The sequence below is a fragment of the Onychostoma macrolepis genome, chromosome 05, assembly GCF_012432095.1.
Source record: "Onychostoma macrolepis isolate SWU-2019 chromosome 05, ASM1243209v1, whole genome shotgun sequence".
NCBI lineage: Eukaryota > Metazoa > Chordata > Actinopteri > Cypriniformes > Cyprinidae > Onychostoma > Onychostoma macrolepis.
The window spans coordinates 16,200,392-16,227,140 of record NC_081159.1 but is presented as its reverse complement, the minus strand read 5'-3'; the positions used below and the strand labels follow the sequence as shown (position 1 = coordinate 16,227,140).

The window sequence follows — 26,749 nt, the reverse complement described above, 5'->3', positions numbered from 1 at the left end:
AGACAGAATGACAGTGCAACTACACTTTTCCTCCAAACAGAGAGAAGAACAAAAGACAAATAAAAGTGAACAAAAACAGAAAAATATGAAAATGAAAGAAATGTTCTTTCAGAGAACAAAGTTCCTGTAATAAAAGCCTGCTTCACATATTCCGAAAGAGTGTGTGTGTGTGTGTGTTTGACTGCCACGTTCATAAAAGAAAAAGCAAAGGTTCATGAATAACTCGCTGCACACACAGGTTTTTCATTCAGGGGGTGTCTCCATGTCATTAACGCCGCTTAAACATGAAACCCCATTAGCAAAATAAAGCATTAAAATAAAAGGTAAAATTACAGCTGAACCATAATCTCTGAGAGCTAAATTTCATCCACCTACGTGTGCACACACACACACACACACACACACACACACACACACACACACATACACACACATACACATACGTACCTCTATTCACTTCCAGCGGTTTATGAGGTGCCAACCTGACCTGGAACTATGCCACTCTAACAGTTTAAACTTGCCTCACCGCAGACCTGAAAGGCTTTCCGCGATCCTGATCTGCGTTCACCAAATCCCATCCAAAAAACAAAGAACGAGATAAACAGCATGTGTGTGTTCTCTTATCTAAGTGCAGGATGTGTTTTGTTATATAAATAGGGTAACAATACTCTTAGTGATGTGCTGCCCTCTGGATCCATTTAACTGTTAATCAGACCAATCATCCCACACTTCCCCCCTCGTTCTCCTGTAGCCGAGCCCAGATTTTACCCTGCAGAGGTGTATGTGTGAGTGTTCATTTTTTAAGTTGGATTACGGCCCGTGAGAAAGACACGGTGACTGCGTGTTCCCTTTAGATATGATCCAGATTTCCTCCCCCCAAAGCACAGTGAACTAAAGCAGTTCAACAGTTTTAACAGTAGAGTAACAATAACCTCAACACACGGTGCACGACCCAAAGCAATATCGCCTGTACATCTGCATATTTGTCGGAAATTGCAAACGTCTGCGGGATGACATACGTTATCACCTTTTTTCATTCTGCTTTGAGAAAGTGTGTAATGAGAATGTTGCGAGATGTGTGTGTGTGTGTGTGGGTTGGTATTTGTGGTTTACGGAGACACAAATTTGTTTATGACAGAGGTATTACAATTTGAAGGTGGTTTATGAGGACACTGCCTATGTCCCCATAATTCAAAAGGCTTAAAAAACATACTAAATGGTGTTTTTTTGAAAATCTAAAAATGCACAAAGTTTCCTGTAAGGGGTAGGTTTAGGTGTAGGGTTGGTGGAGGGCAACAGCACATACAGTTTGTACGGTATGAAAACCATTACGGAGAGTCCACCTTCATGGAGAGTCCCCGTAAACCACAAATACCAACGTGTGTGTGTGTGCACTTATGAGGCAAGGGGAAGCCAAAGGAGCGTCGTTGTAGGGTTGCGGCAGGAGGTCGGTGTAATGGGAGTGATCTGTTTCTGAACTTAAAAGTATTTTCCGAGCGGAATGTCCTATACCGTCTATACACCGTGAACGCGTATGGCAGAGCGATCTACCATAAAGCACGCACACTATCTCTGCTGCTGCTGCCGCTGAGACGTTGTGCTGTCTCAAGCGTTTTTCCCTCCCTCTCCTCGTCCCAAAGCAGGCCGTAGATATAGACGTACCAGAACAAACTCCAGTAGGCTCCTCTCCATCATAAAGCCCCACTTCCGTCTAACCATCACATCTCTGTGATCATTTCCATATGCGCTCTTTCTTTCTTTCTTTCTCTCTCTTGCTCTACTGTGAATTAGTTTTTTTGTGTGATAGCTATACAAAAGCAAACATAAATCCATGACATTTAGCATAGTTAGCGTGATTGATTTGGGGGAAAATAGCAAATTGATGAAGTAAAAAATAAAATACTTATTTGGCTAAAGTAAATTGAACTAAGAATTGCGTATCTTTCTTCGTGGAAAGAATTTTTTCAATGTATTTCGACTTGTTCAAAAGTGAACAGAAAATTAACTACTAGTAGACTGAGAACTGTGATTTTAAAGTAACTTACTTTTTAAATTAAATTAGCAAATTTAATTTAAAATCTACATTATTTTGTTATAGCATATTGTTATATGTGGCATGTAATGGGAATTATCATTATGGATTTTGGATCAGTCCAAAAAAAAAAAAAAAAAAGCTTGATTCTTCTCAAAACTACTTTTGTAAAATGTTTACATTCATATGGAAAGAAATGGTTTTGACCAAACAAATATAACTGAATAATTTGAGTGTAAGCACCACAGCCTTAATTATTAAGTTAGCCTCCTGAGTTATTAATATTTAAAATTAGGCAGATATTAATTTAGTACTATTTCATTTAAATAAATAAAAATAAAACTGTTTAATCACGGCCACCTAATTTTTACTGATGACAATTTTATAGTTACAGTGTCAATATATTTTGAATAGCAAAATAAATAAATAAATAAAATAATAGGTTTATTGCTCACACTTTCTGTGGCTTCACAGTTATATTGTTCATAATTCCAAAAAAAAAATATTTACATATCTGACTGAAAACTCTTTTGTAAATTGCGGTCACAAAGCAGACTGAATGTTTTTTTGGATGATTTATCGTCTATGTTGGCAGTTGTTCTACTCGGTTTAAAGGATTGTGAAAGATACACTCCTCAGATTACAGGTTAGAACAGGAACAACCAGAGAAGTATTTCACACCACGCACACAAAGTTATTCAGTTTTAAGTTAAAGGTGTTTCCCATTTTTAATTACTGAGACTAGACTGTGCTCCGGGGCTTTATGTGTGTGTGTGTGTGTGTGTGTGTGTGTGTGTGTGTGGTGGGGGAGATGTGTTTTAGTTACAGAAGTAAGAGAAAATGTCCTCTGGGCTGAAATACTGATGAGAATTTAGGATTTTTTTGTAAGCGCACAGAAGCAAACTTTTAATGCATACTTTGCTAATGAGCAGCTAAGCGTCACACTCTTTAGATGTTTTGAAAAATCACCTCTGAATGTCCTACTGTATATTGAGCTCGGGACTGATGCTCTAAGCTGCTATGAGTTCAGAGTTTTTCCATTTGTATACAAGATGGTGACCTAAAACTGTACGTTTGAATTAATGTAATATCTGGGGGGCTCACATGAGTTTGTGTTAGTGTCTTTGTTATGCACGGAACCGCAGTTGAACTGCTTCAACTGGAAACTAACATTTCACAACTGTGTCAGCTTAAAAATAACATCAATAATTCTGACACAGGATTACTTTAAAAATTAATCGGACACCACCAGTTAACACATTGCTTTTAATTAATTAGATCTTCATGAAATTGCTCTTGTTTGTTTGATTGATTTTTATTTATTTTTTTCTTCAGCTGAGCAGATCCTTCAGGCTCAGAACATTTTTGATGTTTATTGTTTTCATGTTTTGTCTTTGTGTCTTTTGTCTGTGTACAGTGTTGATGAACAGCTCTGTTTACCTGGTCTCTCTTTAGTTGTGTTTAGTCGAGTGTTAACAAGGTTTCTGGCATATGGTTTGTGAGTGTGTGTGTGTGCGGCCGCACGCACATGGACTGGATGAAATTTCTGCAAATGTCCCCAGAAGAGTAGCAAAACCTGTGTGTTTATGTGTGCGCACGCACATGGGCAGGTTTTTTTTGTCCTTTGGGACAAAATTTCTGAAAATATATACCCAGAAGAACAGCAAAACCTGACCAAACCACCTTGTGAGGCTGGCCCTGAGAGGGAAAAGAGTAAATCATGTCTTAATTAAAAATTAAAAATGCTAAAAATTACTGTTAGGGTTAGTCTGTAATGACTATAATTAGATTATGATTAACGACAGTAGATGTAATAGGAAGTCCACACACGGATATACAGTAGAAGGATGTGTTTGCTTGTATTTGTGTGTGCAAATATGTTTCTGTATCCCAAATAATAATGATGTACTGCATTATGTTTGCACTGTGATGTCCAACTTCCATCTGTTACAAATATAGACCTTTAATTAAACATACGTATGTACACAAGCATTCTTATACATAAACAAACACATTGTGTGCACACACAGTCAAGATTTATTTTTCTATTTCCTCCACATGTACTTGCAAACTATTCGTTTTGAATTGTAGGAAATCTTGAGTGAATTAAACTGAAAATTGGATAGCATGAGTATCTTTTTGCATTGATTGGTTGGGAAAATCCCTGTACCATGTTCGTGTGTGTGTGTGTGTGTGTGTGTGTGTGTGATATCTGTAGTGTCATGCCTGCTACTAATGTGAGTTCTGGTAAAGTCATCACTGCTGATACATGATATCACTTAATCTTAGCCACATGTGTGTGTGTGTGTGTGTGTGTCACCCTCCATAAACTCGAGTCTAACGTGTGTACGTATGTGTGTGTGTGTGTGTGTGTGTGTGTGTGTGTGTGTTTGAATGGACCACAGAGATTTATTAAAGTGTTCTTCCTTCTGTCTGAGCCTTAGATGCTCTTCTGTGGCGTTTGTGCTTTAGTTTGTCCTGCAGAGAGGAACTATCTCTAATGAGGACACTCTGCCAGTGGGAGACAAATTTGGGATGGACCTGTGGTGCACATCCGAGACTGTTCAAGGTTATGACTGAGGACTGGAAAGAAAGAAAAAATGACTTGAATGATCTGCTGCCATTGTAACAATTAGTGATTTCTTAAGTTCTATAAATGAAAAAATACCTGTGAAATTTTCATTATTTTAAATGGGTCATATAATATTTTATAACAGAGATTTCTATCACATGGAAAGCCACATGCATAACATCCTAAATTATTGACCACACCACACTTAAACGTACATAAAATACATTATAATGTCACACACACAACCTTGATACATGATAGCCTACTATCAGCTGATCATTTGTCATTTGACCTATTCACACCACTGGCTTTCATTGTATTGACAAAAACAATTGAAACGTTCTTCAAAATATAATTTTTTATGTTCCACAGCAGAAAGAAAGTCACAGGTTTGGAATGACACGAGGGTGAGTAAATGACTACAGAATTTTAAAGTAAACCAAAAAAAAAAAAAAAAACAGTAATCAGGTAAATCTTTGGTTATGTTTTCAGTAAAAAAATTTTTTTCCAAACTTCACTGAAAATTTGAATCAATTGATTAATCTAAATGAATTAATTTTGATCGCAACAAGTCCTACTCAATGTTTCCTCTAAGCTGCACACGCAAAAATGAGTTGGGAAAGCCATTTGATTGTACTCTAGTAAAAACGAACGAATTGCAATGCTCGGGTAAACCGCTATAGAGCTGGTGCCGCTAAAGAGTTAGAACCGGTGAATGCGGTTTACAGGTTTCATAGAAACAGAATGATGTGCGCCAAATAAATCGCTGTAGAAACCGAATACTTCAATGGTTGCGGACGAAAGAGAGCCAACGCAACGTCCTCATGTATTAAAGAAGAGTGGCTTGATTAAGTGCTGGAAATAGCGGAGGATGGGCACAGAACGGTAACAAAACTCTGAGACATTTACAGTCACACACAGGTGTATTGTGCAAACTGTACTTCATAGCGATGTTTAGATAACTTTATAAGAATTCACGTTCACGTTTTTTTTTTTTTTTTTAATATTTAAATTACAGATCCCAGTTTAAATGCTTCAGTTCATTTTCTATTCTTTTCTATCAGTTTAAATGCTTCAGTTGTTTTTATATTATATTATGTTAGGCCTATATTATAAACCTAATAAATAATTGACCTTGTTTTTTAATGGAGTCACTTATGCTCATCAAGGCTGTATTTATTTGATCAAAATACAGAAAGAAAGAAAAAAACAGTAATATTGTGAACTCTTAGACTATTGCAATTTCAAATATTGGTTTTCTATTTTAATATATTTTAAAATATAGTGTATTCCTGTAAAGCAAAGCTGAATTTTCAGCATCATTACTCCACTCTTCAGTGTCACATGATCCTTCAGAAATTATTCTAATATTCTGATTTATTATCAGTGTTGATGCTGAGTGCTGCTTAATATTTTTTGTATCCTTTTTTTCTTTGATTATTTGATTAGGATAATAAAAAGTTAAAAAGAACAGCATTAATTGAAAATATAAATATTTTCTAACAATATAAGTCTTTACTATCACTTTTTATCCATTTAACATATCCTTGCTGAATAAAAGTATTAATTAAAAAATAATGCATTAGAATGTACCTAAATGAACCCATTTAATAGATCGATAAGGTAGAAATGTCTCCTTGAGGTAATCACTTTTTCAGTATAGAAATATTGTGTGAGTTTGTAGCTACTGTAGCACAAAGTCAGCTCTAAACGAAGAATGTGATGAAGTCAGTAAAGATGAAAATGTGGCTGGAAAAAGAAATGGGTTAAGTTATAAATCAGACCCTACGTTTCATATCTCCGCGTCTCTCTGTCTTCCTTTCCATTCACAAACTTAATCTTGTTCTTTCTCTTTTGAAGCCTGTGAAGTCTGGACATCATCCATGCACCCATTCCCTCTCGCTGCCTACACATGTTCCCTTTTGGTTCTGATCTCTCGTATGTGTGCGTGTTTGTGTGTGCATGTGTTTGTAATTCAAAAGGTCAGAGGGTAGCCCATAAATTCGCAGTGTGACTTTGAAAGTGGATTAAGGCAGACTAGTTAAACCACTGTGAACTTTAAAACAGGACGACTGATTCATTTTAAAATTCCACACGTTCAGCTGCTGCAGATAAAAGATAAAGTCATAATGATCAACTTCTAACAATCCGAATTCTCGTAAAACTGTTGGTGTGTATATAAATAACACCTGTTTACTACCAATTAGTTGTTGCATTGATGTGTTGATCTCGGCTACTCAGTTCTTCCTAATTTTATTATTACTATTCAAGCTTATAGTTCATTGAACAACTTCAACGACTGGTTAAAAAAGTGATCGATTGGTTCTTGCATGTCATTGCATGTTTCTACATTCTTTCATTTCAATTTATTAGTTCACTTGAGCTTGGAGTTGCAGGTTTCTAGTTCATTTAAAATCAGACATGATTCGAATATATGTACAGTATATTGATTTAGTAAGTTAACCCAAAAACTGCTCTGGCAAAATCAGTCTGATTCTCATTTAAGGAGCCATAGAGATGTTTTGATTTAATGAACTAATGCACCGCACCGATGCTTAATGGGAAAGTTTGGTGGAAAGTAGAGTCTGTGTAGCAGTGCTACTCATTCTTAGTTCAGGAATCAAGTTGACAAACTTCTTTTGTTTGCCATTTTCAAAATGCCCTCTGAACCTGCTCTGAATGTTAGGTTCTTTGTTTCAAGGTGTTGCTTTGAATGTGATATTTTAAGTTGTGACATTACACCGCCACAAAGCAGACATGGATACCTTCCCACACAAGTTCCTAATCCTTTCTGAATGCTCGGCATTCATCCTCATATCTTCGCTTCATTTTCTTTTCTGCATGTTGACAAGCATTACATAAAGTTAGTGGACTGGTGTGTCAAATTGAAGTGATTTTCACTGAAATGTGATATTAAAAACAAACAAACAAACATTTCTTGTGAAGAAATGAAACTCTGAGCTACTGTCATTAAACCTCCATTAGTGTTACTGTTTATTGTCTAGTTCTTTTGACAGTTTCATATTTTATAGAGAAATAACTGAATTATTGAATGAAACTAATTAATCATAATATCCACTAAAGACACACACACACATATAACTCAGTTTTGAGAGATAAAATCAAAGCTCAGGAACAGTTTATTCTAGTTTTAAAAACTATTCAGGCAAAAACACTCTGCAGCAGCAGTGGTTTCCTCTCCCATGGTGTTCGTGGACAGTTTAATTAAAGATGTCATTGTGATAAAATGCTCTGATGTCACATTTTCATGCCTGTTTGTCAACAAAATATTTATGCCTCTCTGCTCTCAGCAGGATTTTGGTTCCTCAAAGAGCATTTATCTTACCAGTGTTCCAGTGTTTATATTCAGTGCAACACTCTTCCTCGCTGACTCATTTTTGAAGTTTATACATCATCATTTCCAGATAATTTTTGTTGGCAAAATAAATATGAGAGTTCAGACAAACCAGGCAGATGTTTATTTACACCAGCAGTAGTTTAGGGTCAGTGATTTTAGGACGCGTATAAACCTCGACTGTCTCAGCTACATGGAATATAAACCCTGCTCTTTAGACAGCAGCTGCCCATAGGAAAGGACAGATGGAGGGGAAATAGAAGGTGTTTGTGATTGATGCAAAAGGATGAGACACAAGTGACATTTCAGTCTCACAGCCATTCATGTCCTGTGTGTGTCTGAATGCACAAGGGTAAGGTATAATATAAAGGACAAAGCATACTGTACTGTAGAGTGCAAAGGTCCACATAGAAAATATGGGATGTAAATAAATAAGGTTTTTAGAATTATTTAGGAATTTTAAAACAAAAATGTTACGATGTATGCTACTGTGAGAAACATTCAAGCTTCTGCACTATTTCTAGGTCACTAATCAAATAAGTATATTTGTGACATGAACCATGTGACTAGAGACCACTGAAGCACAATATGCTCATTCTCAAAACATGCTGGAAAACATGAACTAGAGGTTTAAGTTCATGCATTAAAGCAAAGGGGAAACAAATAAATTCTGAATTCATTAACATTTAAAAAAAAAAAAAAAAAAAAAAAATTACTCTCAGAATTGTTATACTGACAGTATAATTTGTAATTAAATGAGATGAAATGCAAAATAAAAGCATTTTCTGAAGTAGACTGTAGATGAAGAGTCTCCTTTAATTTCTCTTATGCACTTTTTGTCTTTTTCTGTATTTGTTTTGAGGGCCAAGTTGTCCTTTGTCAGGGCTATTTGGTTCTCATCAACAGCTTTAGTAGTATCAGAACTGACAACCCCAAATTTAACACCATATTCATGAGCAGGATATATATTTGTATGTGTGAGGGGCGAGAAAGAGTCGTCTCTAGCTGTCATTGATATTATGTGACTGAGAGTGCTTAACAGAATAGAAAACAGGCTTTATCAGACCTCTCTGTGACCGCTTCGCGTATAAGCAGCTAGCTCGCTAAAAGGCACAACATCCATTCCAGTTCATTGCATGTGTCCTGGAAAGAAAAGTGGCAGAAGCAAGCAAGTGTAAAGTCATCTACTCTTTCCTGTTTCTGCCACTAAAAAACTATCTTCTTTCCAAATAACTATAAATTAAGGATGTCTATAATACGTTAGCCTTCCCATTCATCTCAATGCTGAAATATGTCATGGACACAATTGTTGGACAATTACCACAGCCATAAAAGCCATGTGACTGATCACTGTAACTGCTGGAAAATGACGTCCCAGATCCGTCAGCAGGGCTTATTACAGAAACGTTCTCTCTTAATTTGTTTTAAGATTTGAAATCTTTTTCCTTCATGAAATTACCATTCTGGGTTAGGATGTACAGCCAGTTACTATCCTGAGCTGTGGAAAAATCCAAGACCATTTCACGTTCTTAAGAGAGCTTCAAAAAAAAAAAAAACCTACTTTACTATAATGAAGTATTGGCAATAAACAAGCAAAAAACATTACTATAAGTCTCTCTTTCTCTTTTTGTTCCCAGCAATCTCTCGCTCAGGTTTTGCAGCCTTAAGGGCTGTGGCTGTTCCGATGCTGCTTCATAATTAGATCTTCTGTGTTCCTTACAGTCAGACTATTTTATAGCTTTAAAGGCTTTATTTGTGATGCTCAGATTATTCCATGACATATAGCAGACTTTTATTGCTCTCTCTCTTGCAGTCTTATGTGATTTTATCAGGTCACGGTACTGTTAGTCACTAGTAGGTATTTCTGCTGCTTGACACCACTGGCCATAGCATCTAAAATACTGATCATTAATAAGAAGTAATGCTGGGAAAAATAATATGTCACACTAATTAGACGAGAAAACAGTTTTCCTGCTGCTAAAAATGAACTGAGGACAGTATAAAATTGCAGCAGTGCATAATACGTCATATCATGAACAACATGAATCAATGCATAACTCAAACTAACTCAGAATGCTGACAATTTATGACAGGTTTCCAGGCATAATTTGTAATACCCTGTATGTAATGTTTATTTTTTTTTCCTCAAAGATTTGATTTCTTTTCTTTTCTTTTCTCTCTCTTTCTCTTTCTTATTTTTCTTTCTTTATTTTTCTTTCTCTAAATGACAAATCACTCTGTGATTTTCTTTTGTTTCATTTCAAAGTTTTGTTAATTTTGTTGTTTTTGTCATTTTCATACATTTTTAAAGCTTAGTATTTATTTTACTAGTTTAAGTTTACAGTTAGTGAAATCATTTTTTGATATTTTATTTTATTCCTGTTAATGTTTATTTTATTTCACGTAATTTGTATAGTTTTAGTTAAGGATAACCCTGGATTATCTTCATGTGTCTTGCGTGTTGGGTTGAAATGCCACGTGTTTCCCGTAGTGTAACCGTAGGGTTGCGCAGCGTGAGTACTCTGTGCTGTCTGAGGACACGGTAAAGATTAAATGTTAACGGTCAGATCAAAGTGGGCGAGCTGTAGTGGAACATGTACCAAGTCTAAATTACATGAAACAAAAGGATAAAAGGATCAGTCCAGGATTTCTAAATAAACGCACATAACATGTGAGCAGCATTATGAGAGAGACGGCATCATCTTTCTCGTGAGCAGGGTTGTTTTACATTGCAGCACATCAGATCTCATGTTGTTTTCACAACAGAGATGATTATAATGAGCAGAACTGCTACAATGTATCAGGTGACTATAGACTGAATTTCCATTAAAGAGAGTCTCATTACTTAAACCTGTTTTTTTTTTTCAGTCTCAGGTCAGACATCTGAAGATAATTGTAGGGAGAAAGTTTTCAAATAACATGTGATGCATCATTAGATGACCTTTTCAAGCAACAAGTAAACTGACACTGTACTTGTTAAATTTACACTGCAATATTGTGTTAGTTTTTTAAAAAATAAATAGCTTGTTACTTTTTTCTTTGTTTTTCTTCTTTATTTTCAGAGAAAATGTTTTTTATCAGTCCACGCTGAGATTTTTTTCATTGTTTCATATGTTTAATTATGTTTTAAAACAGTATGCATACTTATATATTAATATTTGGTAACACTTTAGAATAGGGACCATTTCTCACTATTAGGTAGTTGCTTATTAGCATGCATATTAATAATATATTGGCTGTATATTAGTACTTGTAAAGCACATATTCTGCATGACCATATTACCCAATATTTAAACATAACAACTACCTTACTAACTATTAATAAGCAGACAATTAGTATTTTATTGAGGCAAATGTTATAGTTAATGGTTTGTGAGAATCGTGAGAATTGGACCTTAAAATAAAGTGTGCCGAAATACTTAAACATTAAAAAGGCAAAAAACATTTAAACATTTAAAAAGCCAAGAAACAAAAATAACTTGATATGTTGCTTTCTATACAAATTCACAATGTAAAGTATTTTGTTTGTTTGCATTGCTTGCTTGAAGATGGCTTTTTTTTTTTAAAAAACATTTTTATTCAGAATATCATAACTTGACTTTACGGTGAAATGACAAACTTCTCTCTGGTTACAAATGACATAATTTGTTTTACTCTAATAAAATCTTTGTCACATACCGGAGAAAGGAACTTTTAATACTTCCATTACATTACAATTTTAATAACTTTAATAATTGTTCGTGTGATTTTATTATAGTTTATCATAAATTAATTTCTTAAGCTCAGTGTCCTTTTTTGTGGGATGGTTTCAGGCACATATTCTAAAGGTTAAAAAAAAAAAAAAAAGTGGAGAGGAGAAAAAATTGTGAATACTTAAAAAACGTATCAGAACAGAAAAATTGGCAACACTTTAGTAAACGTATCTCATTTGCTCCAGCGTTTTCCTCGGTTGTAAAGCATGTGTTAACAGCTGTCTAATATGAGGAACATAACATGTACCTCCTCACCCAATATAGTCCGTTGGTGATACCTAAAAGTTGCAGGCCAGAAAGCTGGCCGAGTTAATGTCCTAGCGCCTTGACCTCTTATTACTGTTTTAAAGTTTACTGGCAGCCACTCCACCGCTATACAATCTCTTACGACCTCCCATAACGTTCATGAGTGTTCTGGATTGAGCTCAAACATCATCTGCAGGACAGATGATTTGTACCTGTGTCCGACGCTACAGCAACACATCAGCCAAGTTAGCATTAGCAACACTTTGGCTAATTTGCCTTGTCCTGAAACACAACTTTAATATGCTTGGCACATGCTAATGCTATTTATCTCCACAGATAGGACTAGCAAACACGTACCATTCATCATCTTAATTGTGATTAATATTCAAATATCCTGGAGTGCTAAATGAGCTCCTTGGTGCAGCGTTTTCTCTTTAAATAAATTTCACTAGTTTGCCAATTAATATAATGCATAGGACGAGAATAGGGATAGAGGAAATGGATGAGGTTTGTTGTCCGTAAGGAACTAAATTAGAACCTAGTCTGACACAGAAGCAAAAGTAGAATTCGTAAAATATACAGTACGGCAAACATCACCGAAGCCAAGATAGTTTGACATTTTGTATTTTATGCATTTGTTGAATTTTACTTAATGCATATTTTAATGTAGTAAACAGATGTGTGATGATTCAAACATATTGCTTTCCATGTTGTCTTGTATTTACAGGGGAAAACGTATTTATGGTGGTTGTTTGGGCAGAGTTACAGGCAAATTTAATTTCATATATCACCATTAGTTGCGCATATTCTTGGCAGATGCTTTCAAGACAAAACAACTTTCAAGAAAGGCCAAATGTTGTATTGCGATGATTTCATCAGCTGTTAGGAATGGATGAAATGGAAAGACTAAACCATAATGTGCTGATGAAAACCAATATGATTACTGTGCTCTCGGTGCATTAAGTGTCTGTTTCTTCTTGGCCAACTATTCTGTTGTGGACCAAATCCCTCATGTTTTCTATCCCTCAATGACTTTTGACTGCATTCAGATACATGCAAAAAGTCCTTTGCTATCTGTTGAGTTCAACAACGAAGGAATGACGTGCTTAACTGTATATTTCTTGTTTCATATAAGAAGTAAATAATCAAATATTTGTTATTTGGGCCGATGAGTTGTGTTCTGTCATCAGTTTGTTGTTTTCACTTTCTTTTTATCTTTTGACGGTTGCATGGGAAGAGAGAAGGAGAGTTTGTTTTTGTCAGAACAGATCTGTGTGACAGTCTTGAGCTATTCCAGGAAAACAAGAAATGCGATCATCTCGAACACAAACACACCGAAATCAGGGAATGGCAAGAGGTGTGTATTTTAAGAATATAATATCAGGTTTTTATAAACATGATCAGCCATTGTCCAAATGAAATTTGCTGAAACCGTAATTCCACTCTGTTGGGTTCAGTTTTACACGCCTAGCCTGGCAGTCTGACCGTATCCACAGAGATCTGTCTGTGTGTGTGTGTGTGTGTGACACATGGACGTAACGTCGAGTTGGTTTATACAGTCATATAAATAATCTTATCTAACTTCATACACACACCTCATCAAAACTCTAAACACTAACGGTCTCCCAAGATGATACCAAGATGAGCTTATAAGTCTGGCTGTCAGCACTGCTGCCTGGCTCTCATATACAATGTATAACAGCATTAGCATAAATGGACTGATGATTGGTGAATTTCGCAGTGTTCTGCTGAGAATTTGGTCCTTGGGTGCAGATTTGTCAAAAGGTTTCCACAGAAAACGGTATGCTGTGGCAGTTCATGAACTCATCTGTTTAAGGGCACTATTTCAGAAATGAAATCTAAATGACTACAGTTCATCGGCCTTTGCAAATTTGAAGAAGTCCACTTCACAACATGGCAATAACAATAAAAGACTTGACCTGTAGAGCACCTCTCTGTGTGAGAGAGAGAGAGAGAGAGAGAGAGAGAGAGAAATGATTCATATGGGTCAGGGCTCATTTGGAACAGGGTTTGGTCGTGTTTCACATCCTGAATAAATCTTGGGTTTTCTCAATAAGTTGCACAAATCTTGTTGATTTATAAAAACCTCTTTCTTGCTTGTTTTCAGGCCTCTCAGAGTTTTTCCAGTTGCCTTGAACCTAAAAAATACACAACAACTCAATCTTTAGTCATAAAACCCTCATTTATATATTCTTAATGTAATGTGAATTCCTGCTGCAATGCATTTGGAAAGTAATCCCTGAATTAGAGTTTCTAGTTTGTTCACCACCATTATGAAATGCAGTGAGCAGAACGGCAGAGTCCAGCCAAGACTTTAGCCAGCCAGGCTCCGAGAAAATTATAAGTCATTTTGTTTCGGTCTTTTATTTTTGGATTATAAATGATAATATTTATGTGTATTTATGCATATGCGCTTTTTAAGTATAAATGCTCTAATTATCAGGCACACCTTATTTTAACCTCAACAAATCCTTTTTGGAAGACGCTCAAAATATGAATGCAGTGCATTCAGTTGCTGTTTGAATAAACACACATACACTCTCTCATTAGAGAGATGCACTGGACGGTTCATGACCTCTCATCTGTTTTATATGCCGTTGGATATGTTGTGTGTGCCGGCCGAGGGGCGAGCAGGCAGTATTTGCTGTGGACGTGTGTGTGTGTGTGTGTGAGAGAGAGGGACTCGGTGAGCATGTGGTGTGGTATTTAGGTCACATTTCCAGCAGGCTGGTTTTCCAGCGTCAGACAGAATTTAAGAGCGAGGTTCAGCGAGTTCTGGACGAGCGTTTCAAACTCTGAGTTAGGAAGTAAAGCAGGTTCCTCATCTTTGCTATCATGTCCATGCAGCTTCATCATAAATACATTAAGATTTAATATGCAGTGGAGCAGGCCGCTTCCAGATGAACCTCTGTGACTACGGCCCCACTTTTCATACAGTCACCCTCCTTTAAAACTCACAGACCCACAAAAAAAATATGACTGCCTTGTGCAAGTTTGTGTCTGTTTCTGCGTAAGTGAATTTCTGTTTCTAAGACTCACACACCCTTTAGACAATTAATGATTTACAGTTTAGGATTTAATGTTGGCATGATACTAATAACATTTACAGGTTTGTGCACTTGTGTAGATGTGAGAAAGGTATGATATGATTTAGCAGCTAAATAAATTTTTGTTTTTTTGCACTCATTTTGTGTGTGTGTGTGTGTGTGTGTGTGTTTTTTTTTCAGGTCTAATCTAAGGTAATACAGTATGGACCACAAAACCAGTCATAAGGGTCAATTTTTTTGAAATTGAGATTTCTACATCATCTGAAAGCTGAATAAATAAGCTTTCCATTGATGTATGGTTTGTTAGGATCGGACAATATTTGGCTGAGATACAACTATTTGGAAATCTGGAATCTGAGGGTGCAAAAAAATTTAAATACTGAGAAAATCGCCTTTACAGTTGTCCAAATGAAGTTCTTAGCACTGCATATTACTAATCAAAAATTAAGTTTTGATATATTTACAGTAGGAAATTTACAAAATATCTTCATGAAACATGATCTTTACTTAATATACTAATGATTTTTGGCATAAAAGAAAAATCGAGAATTTTGACCCATGCAATGTATTGTTGGTTATTGCTACAAATATACCTCAGCGACTTAAGACTGGTTTTGTGCTCCAGGGTCACACATATTGGTATTAAAACAGAAAAACAATATCTTGGTAACACTTTCAGATAAGGTCCCATTAGTTAATGTTATTTAATGCATTAACTAACAATGAGAAATATATTTGTTACAGTATTTATTATTGTCTGTTAATGTTATTAAAAAACAACTACTAATTGTTTGTTAATATTAGCTCAGGTCCATTAAATTATAATAAAAGATGAAACTTCTGATTTTTATAATGTATAAGTAAAAAATGTTAACAAATAGAACCTTATTGTTAAGTGTTAGAAGTATTTTACACAATTATAGTAGTGACTTAATTGAAATTAACTTAATTTACTATTTACTAATTGACTTAATTAAATAAAATAAAAAAAAAAAATATATATATATATATATATATATATATATATATATATATATATACATACATATATATACACACACATATATAAAAATATATGTGTGTGTGTGTGTGTGTGTGTGTGCGCGCACCTGTACCTGTTTTTCTATTCAGGTGGGGACTTAAACCTGAATACACACAGACTCATGGGGACTCATGTCACGATGGGGACCTAAATTGAGGTCCCCACGGGTAAACAAGCTAATAAATCACACAGAATGAAGTTTTTTGAAAATCTAAAAATGCAGAAAGTTTCCTGTAAGAGGTAGGTTTAGGTGTAGGGTTGGTGTAGGGCAATAGAATATACAGTCTGTACAGTAGAAAAAGCATTACGCCTATGGAGAGTCCCCACAAGGATAGCAAACCAGTGTGTGTGTGTGTGTGTGTGTGTGTGTGTGTGTCTTTGTGTGTGTGCGTCTTTGTGCACTGAGTTTCCAAAGTTTTCAGGTATTCAGGTTAAAAAAAAAAAAAAAAGAAAGAAAGAGAGAGAGTGGCTACTCTACTGACATAGACAAATGGGAGGACATGAATGAAACCACCCTGAAACTTCCCCCCTACAGATCATTGGGAATTAGAGTGAGTTAGGGGGCAGAAAGAGCAGAGAGACAGTGAGAGAGAGAGAGTTCTCCTGCTGCTCCTGCTGGGCTCCCTGTTAAAAGTGTCCTACGCAGAGAAGGGAGAGAGGAGAAAGTGGAGGAAACAGTGATTTAGAGGAGGAAAGACTTGTTTCTACAGAGCTCGTTAAAAAATAATTAACAATTAAACCAAGTAAAATAGAGGAAGAGAATAAAATAATTGTATAATCCCTCGACCTCCATCTCTTTCTGTCTCTCACTCTCAAGGCATCAATCTCTCCTTCACTGCTTTGCAAGGTAACAGACGTTATAGTTCAATATTTATGTTACTCCCCAACTGCGGCTCTCTGAACTCTTACAGCACCACATATGAAGCCTTCTCCTGTGTCATGAGTGTACACAAACACACCCAGAGAGACCAATGGCAGACAAAACACAACTCTGTATGTGTGAGTCTGTTTTCTTATGAAGGTTTAAGCTATAGTTTGGAGGGGGAGGGGGGCTCATTTTGGGGAGAGTGGGCAAAGTTGTCAAGTGGAATTATATTCTTAATAATCTATATATACTGTATATTTCAACCCGAATTCTGGAAATGTTTGGACGTTTTTTAAATTTGAATAAAATGAAAACTAAAAGAATTTCAATAGCCAATATTTTATTCACAATAGAACATAGAGAACATAAATGTTTAAACTGAGAAATTTTACAATTTTATGCACAAAATGAGCTCATTTCAAATTTGATGCCTGCTACAGGTCTCAAAATAGTTGGGACGGGCATGTTTACCATGGTGCAGCATCTCCTCTTCTTTTCAAAACAGTTTGAAGACGTCTGGGCATCAAGGTTATGAGTTTCTGGAGTCTTGGTGTTGGAATTTGGTCCCATTCTTGCCTGGTATTGGTATCTAGCTGCTGAAGAGCTCGTGGTCGTCTTTGACGTATTTTTCGTTTAATGATGCACCAAATGTTCTCTATAGGTGAAAGATCTGGACTGCAGGCAGGACAGTTCAGCACCCGGACTCTTCTACTACGAAGCCATGCTGTTGTAATAGCTGCAGTATGTGGTTTTGCATTGTCCTGCTGAAATACATAAGGCCTTCACTGAAATAGATGTCGTCTGGAGGGGAGCATATGTTGCTCTAAAACCTTTAAGGCCGGGACACACCAAGCCAGCGGTCGGCCATTGGCCAACGTTGGGCTGACAAAGAGTGACTGTCAAGCTAGTTTGTTTGGTGTTTAGTTTAGCGAACGAAAGTGATGAAACCAAGCATGTAAATAAAGGTGGTAAAGACAGAAGGCTGTTTAAATGTTACGTGATCTTTTGCAATCATTCTAATACGCAAATGTTTTCATAATATCATGAGCCACTTAAAATGATTAAAGTTATCAACATTACTGATATTCAAAATGGTAAGCAAGCGCTGCTTTGTTTACATTTCGTATATCTGCATTTATCTCGTATATCTTTGTTTCAGTTTCTCCTAAAATGCCCATGATTTCCAACAAGAATGTCAAATTTGGACTCGTCTGACCATAGAACACTTTTCCACTTAGAAACGGTGAAATTTTAAATGACCCTTGGCCCACAGGACACGACAGCACTTCTGGACTATGTTGACACATGGCTTCCTTTTTGCATGATAGCGATTTAGTTTCAGAGCTGATAGAGCTTGATAGAGCTTTAGCATCTGCAGATGGCACGGCAGATTGTGTTTACTGACAGTGGTTTCTGGAAGTATTCCTGGGCCCATTTAGTAATGTCAATAACAGAATCATGCCGATGATTAATGCAGTGTCGTCGGAGGGCCCGAAGACCACGGGCATCCAATAAATGTCTTCGGCCTTGTCCCTTACACAGAGATTTCTCCAGTTTCTCTGAATCTTTTGATGATGTTTTGCACTGTAGATGATGAGATTTGCAAAGCTTTTGCAATTTGACGTTGAGGAACGTTCCTAGTAAAATTCCACAATCTTTTTACGACTCTTTCACAGATTGGAGAGTCTCTGCCCATCTTTACTTCTGAGAGACTCTGTCTCTCTCTAAGACATCCCTTTTATAGCTAATCATGTTACAGACCTGATGTCAATTAACTTAATTAGTTGCTAGATGTTCTCCCAGCTGAATCTTTTCAAAATGTCTTGCTTTTTCAGCACTTTGTTGCCCCCGTGCCAACTTTTTGGAGACCTGTAGCAGCCATCAAATTTGAAATGAGATCATTTAGTGGATAAAAGTGTAAAAAAACATTTGTTATGTTCTCTATGTTCTGTTGTGAATAAAATATTGGCTCGTGTGATTTGAAAGTCTTTTAGTTTTCATTTTATTAAAATTAAAAAAAACGTCCCAACATTTCCGGAATTCAGGTTGTATATTGATAAAAATTTTTAGAAAAACAATAATATTTTTAAACAAGATTGCAATTTAAAATAACTATTTTCTGTTTTAATATATTTTAAAATAATTTGTTCCTGTGAATTTTCAGCAGCCATTACTCCAGCCTTCAGTGTCACATGATCCTTCAGAAATCATTATAATATGCTGATTTGGTGCTCAAGAAACATTTGCTATGTTAAAGACATTTGCGCTGATTAATATTTTTGTGCAAAGCATTTATTTGAAACAGGAATCTAGTCACTTTTGATCAATAGAATGATTCCTTGCTAAATAAAATCATTGCGTTTAAGAAAAAAAATTTTTTACTGATCACAATCTTTCGAACAGTCATTTGTTATTGTAAAAATGTATATATAGATTCATAGAGAGTTTATGTAATATCTAATATATGATAAATATATAATGAGTTCATGATAATAAGGCCTGTATATTACACGTTCACATTTTGTTATTAGGCCTGCTTATTTACATTTAAAATTTTTCAAATGCAACTGAAGTAACCTCTTTTTTAAAAAGCTGTTGAGCATTTTGAAATGTGAAGTTATGAGGATACAGGAAATTTGCGTGCCTGGAAACAGGAGGACACCATTTCTTAGGATAATAATCAAGTGTGATCTGATGGCAGCTGCAAGGAGCAGTTCAGTGTTCGAGTCTGATTGGATTACTGACGAGACGAGAGATCTCATGCTTGATTGTTCTCTTCCATCTAGCGCTGCATCATCAAACAGATGATAAAATAAAATCAATCTTTCACAGAATTGCATACATCTTCCCTTCTCTTTCTTTCTCTGTTTTCAAGTCTTCGCGCTGATGTCTAACTTCACCCGTTGATCTCCCTCCTCCGGTTCTCTCTAGAATCTCTCTCTCCCTCCCTCTGGGGGCTGTAATAGTAGCAGATAGGAGCTCGCAGAGCCCACGGCATTTACCCAGAATGCACTAGGGGTGAGTGGGCAGTAAATCTAATATCAGTCTTGTGCAGATTGATCACCTGTCACATGACTTGCCTAATACTCTCTAAGTCTCTCCTTGTGTCTCTGTCTCGCACACACTAAACTTGAGTTATATATTAGTGAATATAGTAAATTGTATATCATTCCTAAATATAATTATATCTCTGTTGCTGAACTACTTTGTCATGATCATCATTACATCTGTAAGAACTTCTCAACCCCAACCAAATGGTCAAAATAGCTGTATGGCACATTTTGTATCGTAGTTCAAAAGGCTTATTGGAAATACGAGTGTCTACCTACATTTTTGCAGAACTCCAAATACTGCAGTTTCTTGCTTTTCACACAAATTATTATTAGATCATTGATTAATAAAGACTTATTTTTACTACAATACAATGTTATGACCTTAAAAAGCTTTTACCATAGTGCATGATTTGTAAACAAATACATTGTGATGTCTGCATCACATTTTCCACCCCATATATGACTTTTCCGATGTAGTAAACTTGCTCTGTAGCTCACCTGATACAGCATTGCACTTGTGATTTAGAGTGTTTGAACAGCAAAAGACTTTCAGCAAAAGGCACGGTTGCTTCAGAAAATGTGTTTTTATCTTATGTTTGCTTTTGTAAACACTATCATTTTGGTTCAGACAAAAATGAAATTGCATTATAAATTAGAAATATGGTTCAAATTCTTTTTATATATATATATATATATATATATATATATATATATATATAATGCTAACCAAGATCAAAATAGCAAACAACAGAAGACAGACATTTTCCACAAATGCCAACAGACATGAGACAGAATGCTTTCCGCAGTCCAGCCACTGACTGACTATAGACTCACTGAAAGTTTAATGCGCTGAAGTCAAACAAGAGTGTTTGTGTGCTAGACTTGAGTGGATGGGGACAGATACCCAGAGGCATTATGAAATATTTGTGACACAGAGAGCGTCACTCGCTGAGACAGCTTGTTGTGTTTGAAACAGCAGCACAGTTTGTGTTTGTGTGTATTCAAGATATAAAAACTGACATATAGCTTGAGTACATTGAACAGAAAGCGACTGCTGCAAACACACATGAACACTTGAATTTCATTCATTCTCTCTTACTGTGTCTTTCACACAGACAAGCAGTCAGAAACACAAGAGACGAGCAGCTTCCATAGGAAAAAACTTTATTTATCCTTTTAAAACGCTTTCTGAGGGCTGAGACTTGGCTTTAGTGTCATATATCGGGGAACTCTGAGGACACTGTGTGAATTCTACCAAAACAAAAAAAATGCTGTCGCCACAGGGGCGTCAGCACTGCCAACACATACATAAAAACTTAAATCAATAATACTGAAATCTGCAACAAAATCTTAGTAAAAGAAAATTATAACAATAATAATGTAGTTCACTGAATAATAATAATAAAAATAAAAAAATCAGCAACAGCAGGAGGAAACATTGTGCAGCACAAGCTTTTTTTGTGAACGTTTTTTTGTGGGAGTCGCGGTTGGCCTAAGGCCTCAACACTGCACTGACCCGCTCTATGAACAAGTAAATTTTGTGAAAGAGTGGATGAACTGTGTGTGATGGGATGGATCTAGGCCAGAGAAAAGGTTTTCTCATTAGATTTGTCTCTCTCATAATATTGTGATAATCCTTACAGGGTCAAAAGTCACCACCAATCTGTCTCTTTGCCTGAGGGGGAGTGTGTGTACGAGTGTGTGTGTGTGTGTGTCTGTTTGCGTGAATGCTTGGGTTTTAAGTAAGTTCTCCTCAAATAAGTCAACCTCACTAGGAGAAATGTTATTAACAGATGTCAGTAAGATCCACACAATGTCACAGGTGTCTGACCGCAGCATTAGAGAGGAAAGCCTCAAGTCTAATCTGATAAACAATATGGCTGACTGTTTTTTTTTTCACCTTATTGTTGTGGTACAGACAATTGTCAAAGGAAGCGTATGCCTTAAAGCTGTTAAGAGTGCCGCGAACCAAATGTGTAAGCTAAGCTGCAAAAAGCCTGCAGCAAAAGACAGTCAGTCACTGAACAAGATTCCACTACAGCGGTGCTCATCCTTAAAACTACACAAACTATTCACAGCTTATGCTGTTAAACATGTACAGAGAAAGCCACTGTTTATGGTAAAATTGGGGTCAACATTTGTTAATGCACTGCAAAAAAATATATGTATTTTTCCAGTAAAATATCTAAACATTTAGGACTGTAATTATTTAAGCACAAATCTCAGCAAAATCTCTTAGATTTCTCTGAAACTAAGATTACACGCATGTATTGTCATTTTGTTTTCAGAGCAATCTTTTTTAAGAGATGCTTAGATATTTGTACTGGAAAACAAGACAAAATTACTGTGCAAGAAAATGATTTTGTTGCAGTGTGATACCGCGACTGATCCACTTTAATAAGCTGACTGGTACGGTCAGTGCACCCATGTGCATTTCTATGGGTAAAAAAAAAACAAAGCCATGAATTTCAAAAAGTGCTCTTCTAATCTCAATCCTAAAAACCTGAACTGCCTTAAACAGCTCAGACAAACACACATAAATAATTAGTTTAGTAGCACAAGCTGTTGCTGGTTTAGTTTTGTTAAAGTAGTTTGCTGGTGCTTGCCCTGTATCTGATGGTGTTTATATATATATATATATGTATGTATGTATATTGTGTGCTATAAGAATGACTGATGGGTCAGTCAGTAAGTGTGTGTGTGTGTGTGTGTTTGTTTGTGTGTGTGTGTATTTAGGCATTTCTTGAGTAACAACTCTCTCTCTCCTCTTTTCCTCCTTTATGAACTATGTCATGGAATATCTGACCTGGTTCCATCACAGCATTTGTAAAAACGAAACAAAACAAAACAAAAATACCACCATCCCCTTGTGAAACAGGGAGGATAAAGTGTGTGTCAGCGTGTGTGCATGTGAAGGGACTTGTATGTCTTTTTGCTGCTTTAGGCTGACCTTTTAAAACCCATTGTACAGGGACCTCCAAGTCTCCTTAATCAAAAACCAACCGAAACGGGAAAAAAGTAACATAAAAAGAGAAAACCATGAGACAGGAAACATTTTACTTACAAAATGTCTTTTTCCAAAAAAGACTATTTACAAAAGCTTTTGCATTTTCAAAAATCCTAATTATATTTTCATTAACAGGGTCTCTAATAAAATGGAACTTTATATCAACATTTTTTCCCAACATACATTATTTACATAATCTCGGGCCTTAGAAACTAAATTAAGAAGAAACGACAACAAAAAACAACAGCAATAAACCCTAATCGAAATATCATTTTAAAAATCTATTTTACGAGAAAGCTACAGAGAAATATTGGGCTTCCTCTGATTGGCTGCGCTGGAGGCCAGATGCAAATGCTGCTAATTTGAAATTAGCATAGGTGTAAACACACCTGCCGCCACTATTTGCGGTTTATCATTTCACGTGCAGTCCATATAAAAATAGATCTAGCACTAGATTTTCCAGGATGATATGGTGAGCTTGTTTTGATTCTCTGATTCGTGGATGTTTTTTTTTTTTTTTGTGTGTGTGCAAACAGGGATAATTTATGTGCATATCTGAGAGGAGGGAGAGGTGAAGGCATAATTTCACATGTTCTGTATGTCGATGGATTTTTGGCTTCTGCATGGGATTCTACATACACACGGTCATACTGTTAGAGTCCATGTCTACATCCAAACAGATTAAAAAAAAAAAACATGTTAGTGGACTAAATTATGCAAAGATACGCGTTAGCATGTCTGTGACTGAAAAGAGGTCATAGGCTCATGGTGTAGAGGCAAATCCCTAAAGATGTTTTTGACCTACAAACCTTTGGGAAATAGAATAAGAAAAAAAAAATAATGACAAGATACAAATATTATTCAGCACTTCACGCATCACTGACAACAGATAGCAAATAACTACTTGTGTTCGGCTGAGAGGAGAGAGAATTTCAACTGAAACAATTCTCAAATGAACAAAAAGCAGACCGGGAGTTCGGGAAGGTCTGACACTGGTGTTTACATATTAAATTCCCTATTTCACTCACTCGCTTTTCCACCGAGAAGCTGTTTGTTACTGACCCGTGAACACCAAAGTGTGTACGAGTGTGAGTGTGTGTGTTTTTGTTCAATTGCCTCTACAGCATGTAAAATGAATGAGTGTCTGGAGAGACGCAGGGAAATGAGAGGACATATTGAGTGTGTGAGGAAGAGAGCGGCATTCGTAACAGTGTTTAAGACATTTTCTTTGAGCAAGACACTGTGAAAGCTGCAAGAATCGAGTTGATACTGATGAAAACAAAACACTGTGATGGATTGAGAGATGAAAAACAGACAACAAAACTAAGCGAAGAGTCGTAACGGTACAAAAAAACACACAAATGAGAGCTTCCTGCTTTGTGATGTCACTCTAGCGTCCCTCTGTGATTGGTTGTCGGCTGTTCTTCAGCAGTGAAGTCCGTGCCTGAGTGCCACGCAATTTGGGGAGGTTGTTCTGCCGTTTCACACGCATCGAGAGCGACCGGCACGCACACGTACACACAGTGTAGTGTTCGGAAAAGGGACGGAGGGAAGGAAATATGAGAGGAATATCATCCGCATAGTCTTTTTCATTCCTCTTTTCCACTTCTCCCTCTCCATCCTCTTGCACACGGAGCAGACGGGGTTAGGTAATGAAAAAAAGATTCAGGATACCTTACAAAAACGAGTTCTTATTGCGGTTGCTTCGCTCGCGTTCTCTCAGACTTTGTAGTAGATATTGGCGGGGCTCTGGGGTGGCATTTCCTGCACTATGTAGACGGGGTGCCCATAGTCTCCACTCACTTTTTCATAGTGTGGACAGTAGTTATTCTCTGTTGTCCGCAGAGGGATGATGATGTCACTCGGTTCTGAGCCGGCCTGGGCGGCTCCTTTGGGCGTGGCCAGAGTGCTGAGTGACAGGGCAGTCCCGCCCCTGGGCTGTGAGTGCTTGCGGGTTCTCTTGCGAAGCTTGAGGAGCAAGACAATGAGGATGATGATGATGAGGAGGAAGATGACACAGCCAGCTCCGATGGCAGCGAAGAGGGCCGGTTTGGAGCCGAAAATTCCCTCCACTGACCCGGGACTGTTATCCTGGTTTCTTGTGTCTGAAAGGGAAAAAAAAGAATGACATTATGAGTGACGCACACTCGTTTTCTCTTTCATCAGTAAGAAGGATGTCAGCAACACAAACTCTCATTATCAGTGTTTAGAGTCACTCTCTGTTGTCTGAGGCAAAGATAACCGAAGATGGCTGTAGAAACAAACTTCTGAGTTTGTTAGCATTGGCACTGATCTACTTTTAAAGTAAATAAAACCATTGCTGCGTTTATTGTTGTGCTGCCAGCTGAAACAGCTACCGATGACTCTTGCAGCTTAATAGGCATTACGAATACACATTTTTCCTTGACAATAAAATCCATGTTGTCAAGTAAATTTAACGGCAGTACGAAGCTAAAGAACACACACCCAGATTGGAATAATCCTTTCAAATGGTAGTCCAGCAATGAACAATACAAAGTTGTGACTGCATTTCAATGACATACATAAAATTTAAAGGGATAGTTCACCCAAAAATGAAATGAATTTCTTTGTTCTGCCGAACACAAAGGAAGATATTTTGAAGAAAGTTTGTAACCGGGCTGTTTTGGGGCACACCATTGACTTCCATAGTAGGAAAAAAAAAAATACTATGGAAGTCAATCGTGCCCCAGAACTGCTCTGTTTCCCACATTCTTTAGAATATCTTTCTTTGTGTTCAGCAGAACAAAGACATTCATACAGGTTTGGAACTACTTCAGGGTGAGTAAATGATGACAGAATTTTCATTTTTGGGTGAACTATCCCTTTAAGCAGCATAGCATTTGTAGTTTAATAGAAGGGATGGGTCACGATGGTCAACTAATCATCAAATCTATCTACACTACCATTCAGACGTTTAGGGTTGCTAAGATTTTTAAAAATTTGTTTTGTTTTTGAAAGAGGTTTCTTATGCTCAAAAATGCATTTAAATATCATTTACTCCTGTGATGGAAAGCTGATTTTTAAGCAGCTTTTAACCAGTCTTTAGTGTCACATAATCCTTCAGAAATCTCAAGAAACATTTCTTGCATTTATCAATGTTGAAAACAGTTGTTCTGCTTAATATTTTTGTGAAAACAATTTTAAAAGAAAAATGACTGACCCCAAACTTTGGAACAGTAGTGTAGTTTATATTTCAACATTTCACTTTTAATGCATGTATTTCAACGGTAGTGCTTCAGCTTCACATCTTGCATGGTAAATCACTCTAAAAATAGTTTTTTAACTTTAAATTCATTGTCTTAAACCAGCACCATACACGTTTTTGTATTGTATGTTCCATCATGAGTGTTGTTTTTATAACGGTCTGTATTGAATTAAAATAAAGTCGTAATAAATAGAAGTAGCAACAGATATTCTTCCATATTGCAACGTACATCCAAGTAAAAACATTTTATCAATAAAGAAAAAATACAGAGTGAGGACCAACTGTTGATTGGATGGAGGCAGATCTGAATGTAAGCTTGAGGTCGACTGTAAGAAAGTGGCACGGTATAAGCGGACTAAATAACTGAAGAATGTCCAATTGGAATTATGTGATCCTGAACCGATCTTAATTAAACCAATTAGTCGACATTCATATAACCCGATTTTGAGAAGATGCAATAGCAGTTAATGTCAGAGTGTAATGTGTCCTCTCATAGCAGAAGAATCTGACCTCAAGAATCTGTGCGGTGTG

The 26,749-nt window shown here is 36.5% G+C and overlaps 1 protein-coding gene and 1 long non-coding RNA gene across 4 annotated transcripts in view; one reads left to right on the top strand and one right to left on the bottom strand.

Annotated features, from left to right (window-relative positions):
- LOC131540319 (uncharacterized) overlaps window positions 1-26,749 on the top strand; it is a 181,378-nt gene that overhangs the window by 137,015 nt on the left and 17,614 nt on the right. The window lies entirely within an intron of this gene.
- efnb1 (ephrin-B1) overlaps window positions 21,560-26,749 on the bottom strand; it is a 36,597-nt gene continuing 31,407 nt past the window's right edge. Inside the window, exon 5 of the mRNA XM_058774973.1 lies at window positions 21,560-25,097. Within this exon, the coding sequence (XP_058630956.1) occupies window positions 24,712-25,097 (386 nt within the window). The 3' untranslated portion in view covers window positions 21,560-24,711. The remainder of the gene's footprint in view (window positions 25,098-26,749) is intronic.